The sequence below is a fragment of the Aspergillus chevalieri genome, chromosome 8 (assembly GCF_016861735.1).
Source record: "Aspergillus chevalieri M1 DNA, chromosome 8, nearly complete sequence".
NCBI lineage: Eukaryota > Fungi > Ascomycota > Eurotiomycetes > Eurotiales > Aspergillaceae > Aspergillus > Aspergillus chevalieri.
This window is the reverse complement of record NC_057369.1, coordinates 669680-684172: the sequence shown is the minus strand read 5'-3', so window position 1 is coordinate 684172 and position 14493 is coordinate 669680. Positions and strand designations below refer to the sequence as shown.

The 14493-nt window shown below is 47.6% G+C and overlaps 5 protein-coding genes across 5 annotated transcripts; 2 read left to right on the top strand and 3 right to left on the bottom strand.

The window, feature by feature from the left end:
• Positions 1-201: 201 nt before the first annotated feature.
• On the bottom strand, positions 202-1719 carry ACHE_80224S (uncharacterized protein; the record flags this gene model as incomplete). The annotated part of the gene is made up of 1 exon (XM_043283571.1): positions 202-1719. One exon carries the CDS (start codon positions 1717-1719, stop codon positions 202-204), a length of 1518 nt encoding a protein of 505 aa, XP_043140837.1.
• Positions 1720-3059: 1340 nt separating this feature from the next.
• On the top strand, positions 3060-5648 carry ACHE_80223A (putative actin binding protein; the record flags this gene model as incomplete). The annotated part of the gene is made up of 4 exons (XM_043283570.1): positions 3060-3264; positions 3323-3510; positions 3571-5427; positions 5559-5648. 4 exons carry the CDS (start codon positions 3060-3062, stop codon positions 5646-5648), a joined length of 2340 nt encoding a protein of 779 aa, XP_043140836.1.
• A 404-nt stretch (positions 5649-6052) lies between these two features.
• On the top strand, positions 6053-8584 carry DNM1 (dynamin-related GTPase DNM1; the record flags this gene model as incomplete). The annotated part of the gene is made up of 3 exons (XM_043283569.1): positions 6053-6151; positions 6223-8211; positions 8270-8584. The coding sequence occupies 3 exons, from the start codon at positions 6053-6055 to the stop codon at positions 8582-8584; spliced, it is 2403 nt and encodes an 800-aa protein (XP_043140835.1).
• Positions 8585-8892: 308 nt separating this feature from the next.
• Positions 8893-10382, bottom strand: YEA4 (putative UPD-GlcNAc transporter (Mnn2-2); the record flags this gene model as incomplete). The annotated part of the gene is made up of 4 exons (XM_043283568.1): positions 8893-9944; positions 10007-10023; positions 10078-10103; positions 10158-10382. The coding sequence occupies 4 exons, from the start codon at positions 10380-10382 to the stop codon at positions 8893-8895; spliced, it is 1320 nt and encodes a 439-aa protein (XP_043140834.1).
• Positions 10383-10881: 499 nt separating this feature from the next.
• Positions 10882-13539, bottom strand: RAD17 (putative cell cycle checkpoint protein Rad17; the record flags this gene model as incomplete). Its single annotated transcript, XM_043283567.1, has 2 exons — positions 10882-12690; positions 12742-13539. The coding sequence occupies 2 exons, from the start codon at positions 13537-13539 to the stop codon at positions 10882-10884; spliced, it is 2607 nt and encodes an 868-aa protein (XP_043140833.1).
• Between the last annotated feature and the right edge of the window lie 954 nt (positions 13540-14493).

Here is a 14493-nt window from a genome sequence, read left to right as displayed (position 1 = left end):
CAACTTAGAATAGTTCTTTTCAGCCTTGAGCAATATACCATTACATACTATTGACATAAGAGACAGAATGATGAAGGGAAACTGTTCACGTGACTATACCAACCCTAAATAGCAATAATGGCGACCGAGGAGAGAAGGGGCAAAAAAAAAAAAAAGCGCCCATTGCAAAAATCGAAGGGATCATATTATGCTGCAGCAACTTCAACATTCCCAATCACCCCACGCCTCAATAATATCACTGTCATCTTCAGCCACCCAAGGCTGTTCTTTGGTCCATTCCTGTATATACACGCGCAAGGCTAACCAGCGCAGGCATGCCTGTCCAGTAGACCATATGTTCCCAGGAGTGCCTTCAACCACGCCAACATAACCTTTAGAATCAGTGTGCAAGTCATCTTGTCGAAGATCATTTATAGGTATGTTAGAAATTCTGCTGAGCTCATGATCATAACAATGTGCAACACACGGGTAGCCCAACGAAAGGTAATTATAAATCTGCGTAACAAATTCATCGTGAACCGCATCGTTGAATTCATCCTGAGCGTTGAGCTCCCTGCCCACGTCATCAGTATACCTATGTCTTATGGAAGGGCTAAAGGGATGCGCTCCGTGCTCAGATGTTACATCAGAGGAAGCGGAAGATTCGTCCTGATGACCCCGGACGGGTATTATCGGCTCTGTTAGGATTAATTCGTGTATATTCCCATCACTCTCACTGGCTCTGCGGCATGTTCCCATCCAAAGACCATCACCGCGGTTGTTACCAACGTTTAGGTTTGCACTCCACAACCCCCCATGGCCGCGACATGGTTGGTCGAGATTTATTCGCTGGCGAGTCGCATTTCCGATATCATTTATCGTTCTTTCAGGAGATAGACTTCGGGGGAAAACAATGTCATTTCCAAGCAAAGGTGGGCTCGTAGGGCACGTCATGATAGCACCGCTTTGCCAGTTTTCATCAACGTTGTCCTGAATCTCTCGGACGGTATTTATAATTTGATGAACTGCGGTCGATGTACCCCTTTCTTTAGCCTCCACCATGGCCAGGCCTGTCGACTTCGTTTCGCCCATGTGTCGTCGGCAGATATGTTGGAATTTCCGCGACAAGTCATCAGAGGATGTACCATGAAAGGTAGCAATCCGCTCCTTCTCGGTGTATGGAACGGACTTTTCGTTGTAGCTTGTATCAATGGAAGAATGGCTTATGTTTTGAGGAACTTGTTCATCGGGGAAAGCCGCAAGCGTTTGCTTTTTCAACTGCCTGTCGGCCGATTGTGCAGCTAAAGAAAGGAGATACGCCGAAAACCGTTCATCACAGCTCTCCCGACGCTGCTCTTCAATTTTGGATCGGTTTATTGAGTCATCCGTCGATGTAGATGAAGATAGTGATGGTAGACCCAAACCGCTGGAACTCTCGCTATGATCGGAAGTGATTTCGGAGAAGCTTGAAATGTTGACCGGGTAACTCTTCTGAATACCTCGATGAGCCAGTGATGAACATGAAGACTGGTCACCGACAGTATCTATATATGTATCTTCTGCCTGCGACTTTGGCGGGTCACTGTGATATCGATCATAAGAGGTGTCTCTTCGAAACGAACGCCTGGCGGTTTCTATGAGCTGGGGTGTAAATCGTCTTGGTGGAAATGGATGTGTGAAGTTGTGTGTAGGAAAGAATGGATTTGGTTCAAATTGAACTCGTCGGTAATTCATTCGCATTGTTTCAACCGGCTGTCGCGGTTTGGAACCTCCATACCGCACGCACCTAGCGAAAAACAATAGCCCGGAATGTTTGCACTATAGCACGCGGACAGGTAGTTCGAGCAGATTTGATACCGACTCGGCCCTTTCTTCAAAGGCGAATCTATCGATGCCTTCTAATCCGACGTCCGTAGTCTCGATTCTTTTGCCGATGTTTAACTGTAGCTAATGGGAACGTTTCGATGAGGCAAGATGAAAGTCTCGAGTTCATAAGATCGGATCGGACGTGGTCTGTACTTGTATATAGGAAAATAGGAAAATGAGAAAATAATAGGTAAAAAAGTTGAGGATCAGATGAGTGAAAGTTTGCCTAAAATCAATTTGGGCCGCGCCTTCCTTCTAAGTGTATGAATTAGAGAAGAGTGGAACCCCTGATGCACAACTGTGAAATCCGAGAGAACCAATTATCTGTTTGGACAATTTAAGGGCCAAAGGAGTCTACTCCGTACACAAAATACCAAATGAGAAACATTCGCCCATTACCCTGTACTATTATGTTGATGGGCACTCTGTATGGAGTAGTACTTCGCATGGAGTAATACCTAGTATGGAGTACTACTATGGGTCCGGAGTTATGGAGCACTCCTGTACTCGTACAGAGCACGGAGGACTGTCCTATCCAATCTAGTGGCAACTATTGTCATGACAAGTGCATACCCGAGTGCGACAGGAGTGACTGAAGCTCTTTACATAGTGCTCTGTGTTATAGGTACAATTCTGCCCGTCCATGAGCTAGTTCACTAGCAGTATGAGTAGTATTCCAGATTATTGTTTTGAATGCGGACGCATGTACGGAGTACGGAGTACAGGAACCAAGAGATACAGATAGTAATACTATGACAGGGGTAAAGCGGGTACGCTGGCGTAATACAGTACACATGGGGAACTAACATCCAATAATATTTGCTACTGCTAGAGCAAATGGGGGGCACTATGAAGTCAGAGTCCGTATCATTGTATGATACCACTGTGCTCCGTACAGGCCACATATGTAGTCTTCTATCTAACCTGACATCTGCACCAGTACTCTATACTGTCAAATCAATCGTATCACAGCTCCTTTCATTATCAGAACCGCCTTTTGTCCCCTGGATAGAAAACGTCAAGCACTCAATTCCAGGGAGTTTGTCCTCTCTGGTTAGTCAACCCCGCTTCTTTTTGGCTGCCTGTGTTATTATACAATTGTGCTGACTACCAGATATTTATCCTTAGATACTTGTCGACCTCTGGCACTTCATGACATTATTCTAATTGCCTCCATATCCTCAGAGCATTATTTCGTTACACAACATTTCGCTATGGCGACTCTGAATCTCTCAACCAATGGCCCTTCGATATCGAAGAGCTATCAAACTGTGGTCAATGCCACCCTTCCCACCGGTCCTTCAAGCTCACCAACGTATGCTCAATGGGCTGTTTTCTCCGTTTCATCCCCACTTGTCAATGTTTTTCAGCAAGATTCTGGAAACAAGGAGAGTGTCTTGAAGGTTCAGAGCAGTGGAGGTTGGTTTTCGATTGTATCAATAGAGTTGATATGACGGCTGACAGATATATCTCAAAGACGGCGAATTACTCGAACTTATTGATGAGTTCTCAGAGGGAAAAGTGCAGTTTGCATATGTGAAGGTCCGGGATCCGAATACTGGGCTTCCCAAAAACGTCCTCATTGCATGGTGTGGAGAAGGTGTGCCTGAACGAACAAAAGGATACTTTACCAGCCATCTGTCGGCGGTCTCTAAGTTTCTACATGTTTGTCGACCTCAAAATTCCAGTTACTAAAAAAGCAAGGTTACTGACCGGATTCCAAAGGGTTACCATGTTCAAATCACCGCTCGTTCCGATGGCGATCTGACCCCTGAAGGAATCGTACAGAAAGTTGCAGATTCGTCAGGCTCCAAATACTCTTCGGCGACGGAACCCCCTGTGGTAACTGCCACACCCAAACCCCCAATTGCAACAAAGCCTGTTTTCACCCCGGTTCGCACTGGTGGTGCCGGGCCAAGCACGGCACCACGTATTTCGAGACCCGGAGTTGCCAACAAGGATGTTGATGATGATGGATGGGGGCCTGATGCACCACCCGTTACCAGGACACAGCTTGAAAAAGTCCAGCCAGCCTACGCGCCTACCAAAGTAAACATGCAAGAGCTGAAATCCGGGAGACAGGCAACGACGGAAAAGAGCGTTGAGCGACCCACTCAGGATAGTGGCGATGTTGTCAAGGGCGGATATCAACCAATTGGAAAAGTGGACATTGCTGCTATACGAAGACAAGCGCGTGAAGCGGGAGAGCTCAAGGATGACCGCCCTGCGCCTGTTAAAGGCGCATACGAGCCTGTTGGTAAAGTGGATATCGCTGCTATCCGTGCGAGGGCACAGCCATCAACTGATGTTACAGCACCCGCTGGAGCCAACACTAGCGATTCGGCTGCCTCCCAAAGGGGCCCTGAACCAGCAGCGACGCTTGCCACAGTACCTGGTTCTTCTGGGCGCCTGACAAGCCTACCCAAACCAAAAGTATCCAACAGGGTTGCTCCGAGTCCAGCATTCACGGCAACAAAGCCACCTGTTCCCACTGATGTTGTGTCAAAACCGCCTCCTGCTGCTGCTGCGCAGGTGGGTAGTGCAAGCAGAACCTTTGCTGATGAGGGTGGCAAGACACCTTCCCAACTATGGGCGGAAAGGAAGGCCAAGGCACAGGGTGCCGGTGGTGTGCCAACGGAACAGCAGGGCGAAAATGCAAATATCGATAAAGTCTGGCCACCGGTTCAAACTGCACATACCGGTCCCAGTGATTCTTATGGGCAAGCTACTGAGTCGGTTGCGAACGAGAAAGCAGATATTGAGACTGAAGTGCCCCGTCAGAGCGTCGGTGCTATTCGAGACCAGTTTGCGCAGTCGGCTTCAAAGCCAATTCCTTTAGACACGAAGCCCACTGACACACAAAGCACACGACCAGTGCCTATTCCTAACTTGCCGACCGGTCCTACGGAAGAAGTCGAACACGAGCCTGAAACCCACCAAAACATCCCGAGCCCTCCTCAACAACCTCGATCGCCAAGTCCCCCATCTCCGCCAGTACGTGAGGCTTCGCCAATTCGCGTTGCCATGCCCGTGGGACGCGGAGTCACAGACGCCCATGATGAGCAGTACTCACCCCCTCCCGCTTTGCCGTCAGAAAGCCTTCAGCAAGCCGTTCCAGACGAAAGGGACCTTGAAGATAGTACCCACGACACGGGTCGTGCAGTGGCTGAGATTACGGCGGGACATGGCTTGCAAGCTGGTGGTGGTATTAAAGCCCTTGTTCAATATGACTATGAAAAGGCCGAAGATAATGAAATTGATCTGAAGGAAGGAGAGTATGTGACGGATATTGAGATGGTTGATAAGGATTGGTGGTTGGGTATGAACACCCATGGGGAGAAGGGTCTGTTTCCGAGTAATTACGTTGAAGCTTTGGAGGACGACCATCCAGTTGAACCAGCATTAGGGTCACAGGAATATGGGCACGAAGCAGATCTTCCAGCGGCTTTAGCTGACCAGTCCGCCGCTCCCTCATCAGTGCAAGACGCAGTGAAGGGACCGACGGCCACAGCATTGTACGACTATGAAGCCGCAGAAGATAATGAGTTGAGCTTCCCAGAGAATGCTGAAATCACCAAGATTGTAAGTCACCTTGCTTTCCATACTGTCACGTCGCATACAATGTCGTCTTCATGCATCTTCTGTATCTCAAGATTTGCATCGCTTTTGTCCTTGAGAATAGAGGGTTTATGGCTAATGTTATTGTTTTTTAGGAATTCCCCGACGATGACTGGTGGCTTGGCGAGTTTGGCGGTAAAAAGGGTCTGTTCCCAGCCAACTATGTTCAGCTTAACGACAGCTGAAGGTATAATTCCAAGGTGGTTTTGTGTAAAACAGCAAGCTGCATGCTTTGCAGATTATATCCAGTTTGTTAGCTGAACCTACAATTATATGTTTCATATCAGCAAAGGTGATTTTTTGTAGTGCTGTAATTGTGGATATGGGTGATCACGTGAGACCACGTCAAGACGCTCGAAATTGCACCTCCTTATAACCTTGGAAAGTTTCCGACTAGAAGTGCGAGTTTGCTCCGCAGTCCAGTGTACTCGGTACATTGTAGCTACAAACCGCAGTCTTACAGGGATTGGACGCCTGTCGCTTGCCCCTGCTCCCAGTTTTACTGATATTGCTTTTTCTGATAGTCCCCTCTCCCGCATCATAGTGCGTGTTCGGCATCCTCTCCAGAACACACGTTTACTATACAAAAATGGCTTCACTAGGAGAGGATTTGCTTGTCACTGTCAACAAGCTGCAAGATCTGGTCTTCAATACAATTGGGAATGACTCTTTGGATTTACCACAGATTGTGAGTTTTTGTTCCTTCCATAGCTGAATGACCGTCAATGTATTGGATTATCATTCTAACCCATGTATCAGGTCGTGGTAGGTTCTCAGTCATCAGGCAAATCCTCTGTGATCGAAAATATCGTTGGTAGGGATTTTCTACCAAGAGGGAGTGGCATAGTCACTAGACGGCCATTGATCCTACAACTTATAAACATACCCAGTGAACGCCATGACAGACCTGGTAGTGATGAAGTCCACGTACCGCATACAGCCGCCAGTGTAGCCGGTCAAAATGAGTGGGCTGAGTTCCATCATCTTCCAGGTCGCAAGTTCGATGACTTCGCTTCGGTCAAGCAAGAGATCGAAGCCGAAACTGCGAGGATTGCAGGAAGCAACAAAGGCATCAACAGACAACCCATCAATCTGAAGATATTCTCTCCTCACGTCCTCAACCTGACCTTGGTTGACCTTCCTGGTCTGACAAAAGTGCCGATTGGAGATCAACCCTCCGACATTGAGAAACAAACCCGAACATTGATTCTAGAGTACATTGCGAAACCAAACAGCATTATTCTCGCGGTCTCTCCGGCCAACGTTGACCTCGTGAACTCCGAAGCCTTGAAGCTTGCTCGTCAGGTAGATCCAATGGGCCGGAGGACAATCGGCGTTCTGACGAAATTGGATTTGATGGATCACGGTACTAACGCAATGGATATTCTTTCCGGTCGTGTTTATCCACTTAAACTCGGCTTTATCGGTGTGGTCAACCGATCCCAGCATGACATCCAAGCGGGCAAGTCTCTAGCGGATGCGCTACAAGGCGAAGCTGACTTCTTTCGGCACCACCCGGCTTATCGAAACATGGCAAATCGATGCGGAACGCATTTCCTGGCGAAAACATTGAATACCACCCTGATGGCTCATATTCGTGATCGATTGCCGGACATTAAAGCGCGCCTAAACACGCTTATGGGCCAGACCCAACAGGAGCTTGCCAGTTACGGTAATAAGCAGTTCAGTGGGAAAGAGCATCGTGGGTCATTGATACTGCAGCTCATGACCCGTTTTGCTTCTTCTTTCATTTCTTCCATTGACGGAACATCATCCGAGATATCGACGAAAGAGCTCTGCGGTGGTGCGCGCATATATTATATATTCAATTCTGTCTTTGGGAACTCGCTCGAGACAGTCGATCCCACACATAATCTGTCGCTTTCGGATATCAGAACTGCCATCCGCAACTCAACTGGGCCGCGTCCCAGCCTCTTCGTCCCGGAACTTGCATTTGATCTGCTTGTCAAACCCCAAATTAAATTACTGGAAGCGCCTAGTCAAAGATGTGTCGAACTTGTCTATGAGGAACTCATTAAAGTCTGCCACACATGTGGCTCTCAAGAACTTCTGCGATTTCCGCGCCTTCAAGGCAAACTTATCGAAGTTGTTTCTGATCTTCTTCGTGAACGCCTAGGGCCTTGTTCGGGATACGTTGAATCGTTGATTTCTATTCAACGAGCTTACATCAACACAAATCATCCCAACTTCCTTGGCGCTACCGCTGCAATGTCATCCATCATTCAGAATAAGCAGGAACAGGAGAGAAAAGCGGCTCTAGCAGAGGATAGGAAAAGACGCGAAAGACGACGAAATAAGGAGCTGGGTGGCATCAACGGGGCTGCACCTCAGGAAGATGAGGAGGATCAGTTATCCGAACAAAAAGCACAAAACATCCCTGTCAGAAGTCAGTCAGCCAAAGGTAACAGGAGCATGTCTCCCAATTTTGGCAAGTCAGGAGAAAACGGCATCGCGGCGGCCCTCAACGGGGCGCATTCGAGCCCTCATGCAGGGTTTGGAGCTTCAAACACGACGCGCGATTCATTCCTGAACTATTTCTTTGGCAAAGACGGTGTGCAAAGCGCTTCCTCTCTGCCCCCACCATCTTCACACCAAAACAAGCAAGCAAATTACCCTAGCGAACCAAGTATTAGCCAAAGTATTCGCCGACCGGAGTTGCGCTCTCCCGTGATGCCACCTGAAGAACTTGCAGTTCCACCTGAGTACGGCAGTGATATGCTTCCATTTGTAAGCCCCATATCCCTTTTGCATAATTATCGACGGTCGACTGACCCAAGTTTTCTAGCCCAATGAGAGCTCGGAGCCAAGCCTTACTGATCGTGAGGTCTTGGAGACCGAGTTAATCCGCCGATTGATTTCGTCGTATTTCAACATCGTCAGGGAGACGATTGCTGACCAGGTTCCCAAAGCCATTATGCATCTATTGGTCAATCACAGTAAAGATGTTGTGCAAAATAGGCTTGTCAGTGAACTATACAAGGAGGATTTGTTTGCGGACTTGCTTCATGAAGATGATGGCATCAAGGCAGAAAGAGAGAAGTGTGAGAGACTTCTGGAGACCTACAAGGAAGCAGCCAAAATCGTGGGTGAGGTTCTCTAAACCATCTACGTGCTGCCAGGACTCATATGTGGTTCTACAATTGCTATTCTTTTGTCTTTTATGAGTTTTATAGGATTAAACAGCTGTCATCGGAAGTGTGGAACAAGATGGCGGGATGCTGGACTTTGGGCTGTGTATATGCTAGAATCCCGTTCATGTAAGTATGATGATGTCTTTTATGAAAAACATTGCTTAGTTTCTTTCTCTACCGTTGGCTATTCCAAAAAAAGGGAAGGGAAAGTTACTCCTAAGCCTGGTTATATCATGATATAAGTTACGATACAAGATTCACATGCATGTAGGTAAATTCAATCTTTCTTCAAACTCTTCTCTCTCAACCGCGTTCCCTCAAAGCCATATAAGCCACCACCAGCAAATACGAGAGCTGCGCCAACAAGCACACCTGGTGCAAGTTGGTTTCCAAACAAATATATGGACAGAAGCAGCGAGACAAGCTTGCGAATATTCAAGACAATCGTAACAGTCAAGGAAGATGTCTTTGCAGCAAGTAGATGGACCCCACGAATGCACAGAAACTGCGTAAAAGCATTCATGAATAGATATACCACCTGTATCGGAACATGAGCAAGGAAAGACTGGAAGAATTGATGCCTTTGAACGACCAATGCCAGAGATGAGATGACGCCAGAAACCGATGCTGGTATCGAAAGCACACCAAGAGGGGTGGTAGCCGAAACTCCTCCAAGATTGATCGATGTGAGGTTTGACACGGCAGAGATCTTGGAAAGCAACGGGGGTGATGACAGCAGAGTCCGCCATTGGGACAAGAGCTGCGGATAAGATGTGAGGAAAAGCGGCAATGAGAGCGCATGGGAGTAGAACAGGGCCTCTTTCCAATTATTCCGGCCATGGCGCTCATAAAGTCGATCCGCAAAAATTCCTTGAAACGCAGAGAGAATCATTGCCAATGCGAGTATAGAGAACCCAGTGACCGTATTTGCAATGGTGTGACTATTGCTATCAGTCTCAATGTTCATTGATTGACCTCTTGCTTCTGCATCTGCCAATGCCGCACCCACAACACCTAAAGTAAGCAGGATGACTGCTACAACTTGTCCTCGGGAATACCTTTTGCCATTGAATAGGTATCCGATTATCATTGACGCTACTGGCCCCCCAGAGCGAACAATGATGTGCAAAGGAACTGAGATCTTGTATGCAAATGCCCAGTTGTTTAGGAGATTGATGGTCAGAAAGAATGCAGTGTACGCTAGCCATGAGCGAAGTGGTATGACACGCTTGGCTATGAACAATGATCGAGGACCCGCAGGTATTGAGACGAAATTTGGGAGGGTAAACAGAGCAGTTACAATGAACTGAACAAATGTTATCAAAGGACCTTTGGTTTTCCAAGTCAGTATACAAAACATTCTGTAGCCTTTCTAAAGACAGGCTGCTCACCAGATCTCGGTTCTTCCCTATGATGTACATTAGTTTATACTCTCTCACGTACCCTGTGTCTTTTAACTTACTTGATAATAGCCTCAAGCGCAAACATCTAGCTCAGACGTTAGCAACATTGACACTCAAGGCTTTGGGATTCTCGGCTTACATTGGCACAACAACCGCCGAAAATCAGTGAAACCATCAAGACCACATTCACCCAGATTGGGAGAGTCGCATGGGCCGCTGCCGCGCCTATCCCCGTCAGAGAGCCACCGGCGTCTCTGCTGTGGGCATCCTGCTTGTTATCATTGCTGGAAGACCGGTCGGTCGTGTGATTTGGTGTTAGGTCATTGCTCGTCGCTTTTAACGTGCCACTGCTGCGGCCAGACATGGTGCAGCGATTGACAAGGATGAACTATCTATCCGCAATAACCTAGAAGACAATGGCATCGATAATCAGCATAAAACATTGAATAGGGTGTGCATTTACCTACTAGGTAAGGAACGCGATTATTACTGGAGTTTGTTTATTATTTGGCCTGATCGTACTGCATGTTCTGTATTTGCTTCTTTTGTTCCCTCAATTTGGGCCAAATTTCGGACCAATTGCCAATGTTTGTATGGATATATATCTGTGGAGTTGATGTTATGTATTTATCTGTCCTTATCGGAGACCCGTTATCGCGCCATGGACGCTTGAGAAAAGTCCCGGTAAGGCAAATATAATCTTCATACTTCAGGGACAATTGATAAAAGTGGATATTCTTAGGCTTCTATACATTATTACGCACTCCGTGTGCCAACCACCGTCAACATATAACTGTTCCATTAGATGATCAAGATAAATATATGTACAAGGTTGGATTACAGTCCGGCCAGAACTCAGTCACTCAGTCATCCATGATATCGTCGTCGCTCAAGACTAGCTTCTCCTCTTGATCTTCCAGGGGTTGCGGGAGTTGTGGTCCGAATGCACTGTTATTGCCTTGAAACTTGGTATGGCGTAGCCTCCGCTGGAGAAGGCGATTAGGCCCCAGCAAAGGATCGCTGACATGGTTGTCGCTGTTGTGACTAAGATCGCCGTGAGCTCCAATATGAAAGTCGGTGATCTTATGGAGCTCCTCTGTTTCGAGTTCGTTCTGTGATATTTTAGCCATATATGGTAGGTGCCAAAGTAATGCATCGTTTCGAGGCATCATTGTCACAGTCCTAAGCGTCTCACTGTCATTATATTGATTGGTGTCACGAACAGTTGAACGGTTCTTCCAGCCCTGTATGCCACCGAGCTGGGAGACTGCTGTGCTGAATGGATTCAACAGACGCTTCATCCATAAGTCCATCAATCCCTCAATTTCCTCGGATGCGCTCCATAAACGCAGGGATTTCGGATACGACATCTTGTAAGCATCGTTCCCACGCCCTGATCCCAGCTTCCTTTTTACAGGATGAGGGAGAGCGAAAAGAAGGCCTCGCGTAGCTACCTGATAGCTAATCTCGTCTTGCCGCAACATGTCAACACCAGCACTGAAATTCCCGACTCCACCGACTCTTGCGCCATGTCTTTGAGCGCCTCTTTGGTCCGCGCACAACATATCGCTATCCGACAATGCTCCTATGCATTCATCCAGACAGTCCGTGGATAACAGGCACTCGCAGGATGGCACATAGTTCTCATGTAGAGCGCTTATAAAGGTTTGAATGTCTGTCCCGGTTTCATCCATAAGCTCATCAACCCAGACCTGAGATACTTTCGGCCGATCATGGTGGCGCAGATGGTCTGGCGGCGAAGGGGGCCTGAAGCTCCCTGTCGTACTGCTAACCTCATCACGCTTATTGTATACGATTTTCCCAACAGCATGGAATATCCCAAGACTCGCTTCTCTTTGCGTCATCATTTTCAATGACTCCTTTTCCATCTGCGTGAGTCCTACGCCATTGCGAGATGATTTCCTCGTCTTTTTGTTTATGCTTCCTCCCCATGCTCCTGCTTTGTCTCCTTTGAGGCAGACAAATTCGAGGGAAGAGATAGCACTCCTGATGTCCCCTATCTCAGATATTCTCTCGAGGAATGCTGGCCCGGGGACTTGAACTCGTCTGGAATGACGAGCCTCCTTCTCTAATACCAGCCTTAGCGCATTTTGCATATATGTAGGAGCAATGTTATTAAAATCGATAAACGTAGTGTTCGGGTGGTTGTAAATGTCCGGACCCAGTAACCTGTGGGCAGTTAAATTATCCAAAACAGAAGATGCTGAGCCCAAAAGTGTTTCTGAAATGATGAGTACTATAGGAGGATTCAGTGCTCCTTCCGGAATCGCTGGGTTACTTGAACCCGAAGGAGCTGTTGCAGCAAGATACCGCTGGAGAGAAAGCCTGAAGGCCGCCAGACCAGACGAATTCCGACTTAGAATCGTGGGAAACTCCTCTATAAGGATAATACGTCGCTGGGACGATGCAGAATCATGGCTTCCTCCAGCATCTGAAGTTTTATCTGCTCCATCTAGTTCAAGTCCACTGAATTTATCACCCCGTCCCAGAAATTCCTCGAATTGAGCGCCAATGGACGTGTAACCTTTCGTGTTGAATTCGGAGGCCGGCGGATTCTTCCACTCGAGGACGTCGAAGCCCAATGTATCAGACAACAGAGATACGGTAGTTGTTTTCCCGCAACCGGCAGGACCACGCAGAACGAGCAATCTCTAGAACCAATTAGCAGAAGCAACATGCACCAAGAAGGAACTGAGGCATACGCATCTATTTCTCCCTATGAATACATCATTCAACCAGTTCTGCACATCAGTAACTTTCCGCTTATGGACAGCTAACTCATCCAAATTGGACGGGCCGTACTTCTGGGCCCATGGACGCCCATCGTCCTCTGCGGTGATGGTAGCTGATGGCCGAGATTGACCCTTTTTTTTAGGGGATTGGGGAAGCAAGAAGCGCTTCGTAGAGCTCGCACGTTTCCCCGTCGGATTTGTCTTGATCGATGGCGGATTCTGGCATGATTTGTCTTGACTGTTTCGCTGCGCTCCTGTCCCGCTCTGGGAACCAATATCCGCGTTGATGAAATGTTGCGTAAACAACTCATCGAATGAATCGTAGTCATCTTCTATCAAATCGTCATCATCCCCAGCTTTTTCTGTTGTGGATTTCGCGGGGCGCGTTGGTTCGAATTTCTGCGAAGACCATCGTTGTTCCTCACTTGCGGGTTGGAAGAAGCTGCGCAAAGGATCCCCAGTTGATTTGCCGTTCAAGGGTTTCCCAGGTTTCTTTTTCTCAGGTGAAGGGGTAGAGGAATGTGATCTGCTATTAGAGTAGCCGGAAGTCGAGGTCGTCTGCGGCCGCGAGGACAGGAGGGGAAGTGCTTTCGAAATTGGCCCAGAATCGCCAATGGGGAGTTGAGTTACATCGTTTCGAGAGTCTTTGGTAGCTGCATGGCTTGCAGTCTTCGCATCGTTTGTTTCTATCTGCGCTTCAATATCGTCGTCCGTATCAGATGAGTAGACTGTGAATATTCGCTGTCTCTTCGAAGGACGAGTGTCCATGATGGCAAGTTGCTTCCGCAGGGGAGCGTAACATTCATTGTATTAAAGAAGATGCAACAAGAGGAGGCGCATATCGGTATTGGGAAATGAATCAGAGAGCGGCGGGAGTCGATTCTCGAGTCCCCTACAGGACGGAGACTCAACCCCAGGCATCGATTGTGATAAGATAAGTAGATAAGATAAACCGCTTTATCATAGCGCGCAATACCTGAGCTTCATACTGACTTCATTAGCACACATTACCAAACCGGAAGACAAACCAAAAAAAAAAAAAAAAGACACACAAACCACAACCACCACAACCATATTCCATCCAGCTGGTGAAAATAGCGACGCAGAGCCAGCTCCCCCTGCAACAGCCAATTCTCCGCCAGTACATCCACAAGAGGCCAAAAATGAATCCAGCAGCACAGGACAGTAGTGGCTTGCTCCCCAAGTCAAATTCTAGTTCCTCAGTATGCTCCGTTTGAACCAGTTCTTCAGATCTCCAACTTATCGTCTCTCTCTGGTCTGGCAGCATAGCTGGAGCGTCCCGTGGAAGATTTTGAGATAACTCCTGGATCCTCAGTATATCCCATTCAAATCAGATCTTCTTAAGATCTAGGTACTGACTCTTCAGAATATTCCCAGCACAACTGAACGTCCCATCATGGCAGAATGCCTTATACAAATGATTGCGATGGCATTCGTGATCTTTCACCCTCATTCATCAATGACGCATTGGCCGATCCACTGAGCAATGTACATGATTCCCTTGCTGGAGTACTTGTTCACAAACCGTCATCGGAAGTTATCTCTCCAGGAGCTCGAATCGACCCGGCGGACCAGGTCACCGCGTTCATAGCAGATAATGGTGCTGTTGGACCAAATATCATGGCCCATTTTTGGGTCATTTGGGAACGTCTCAGGAAGCTTTCTCAATCGTTTGAGAAGTCTTAGGAGTGCGTGAAGAGA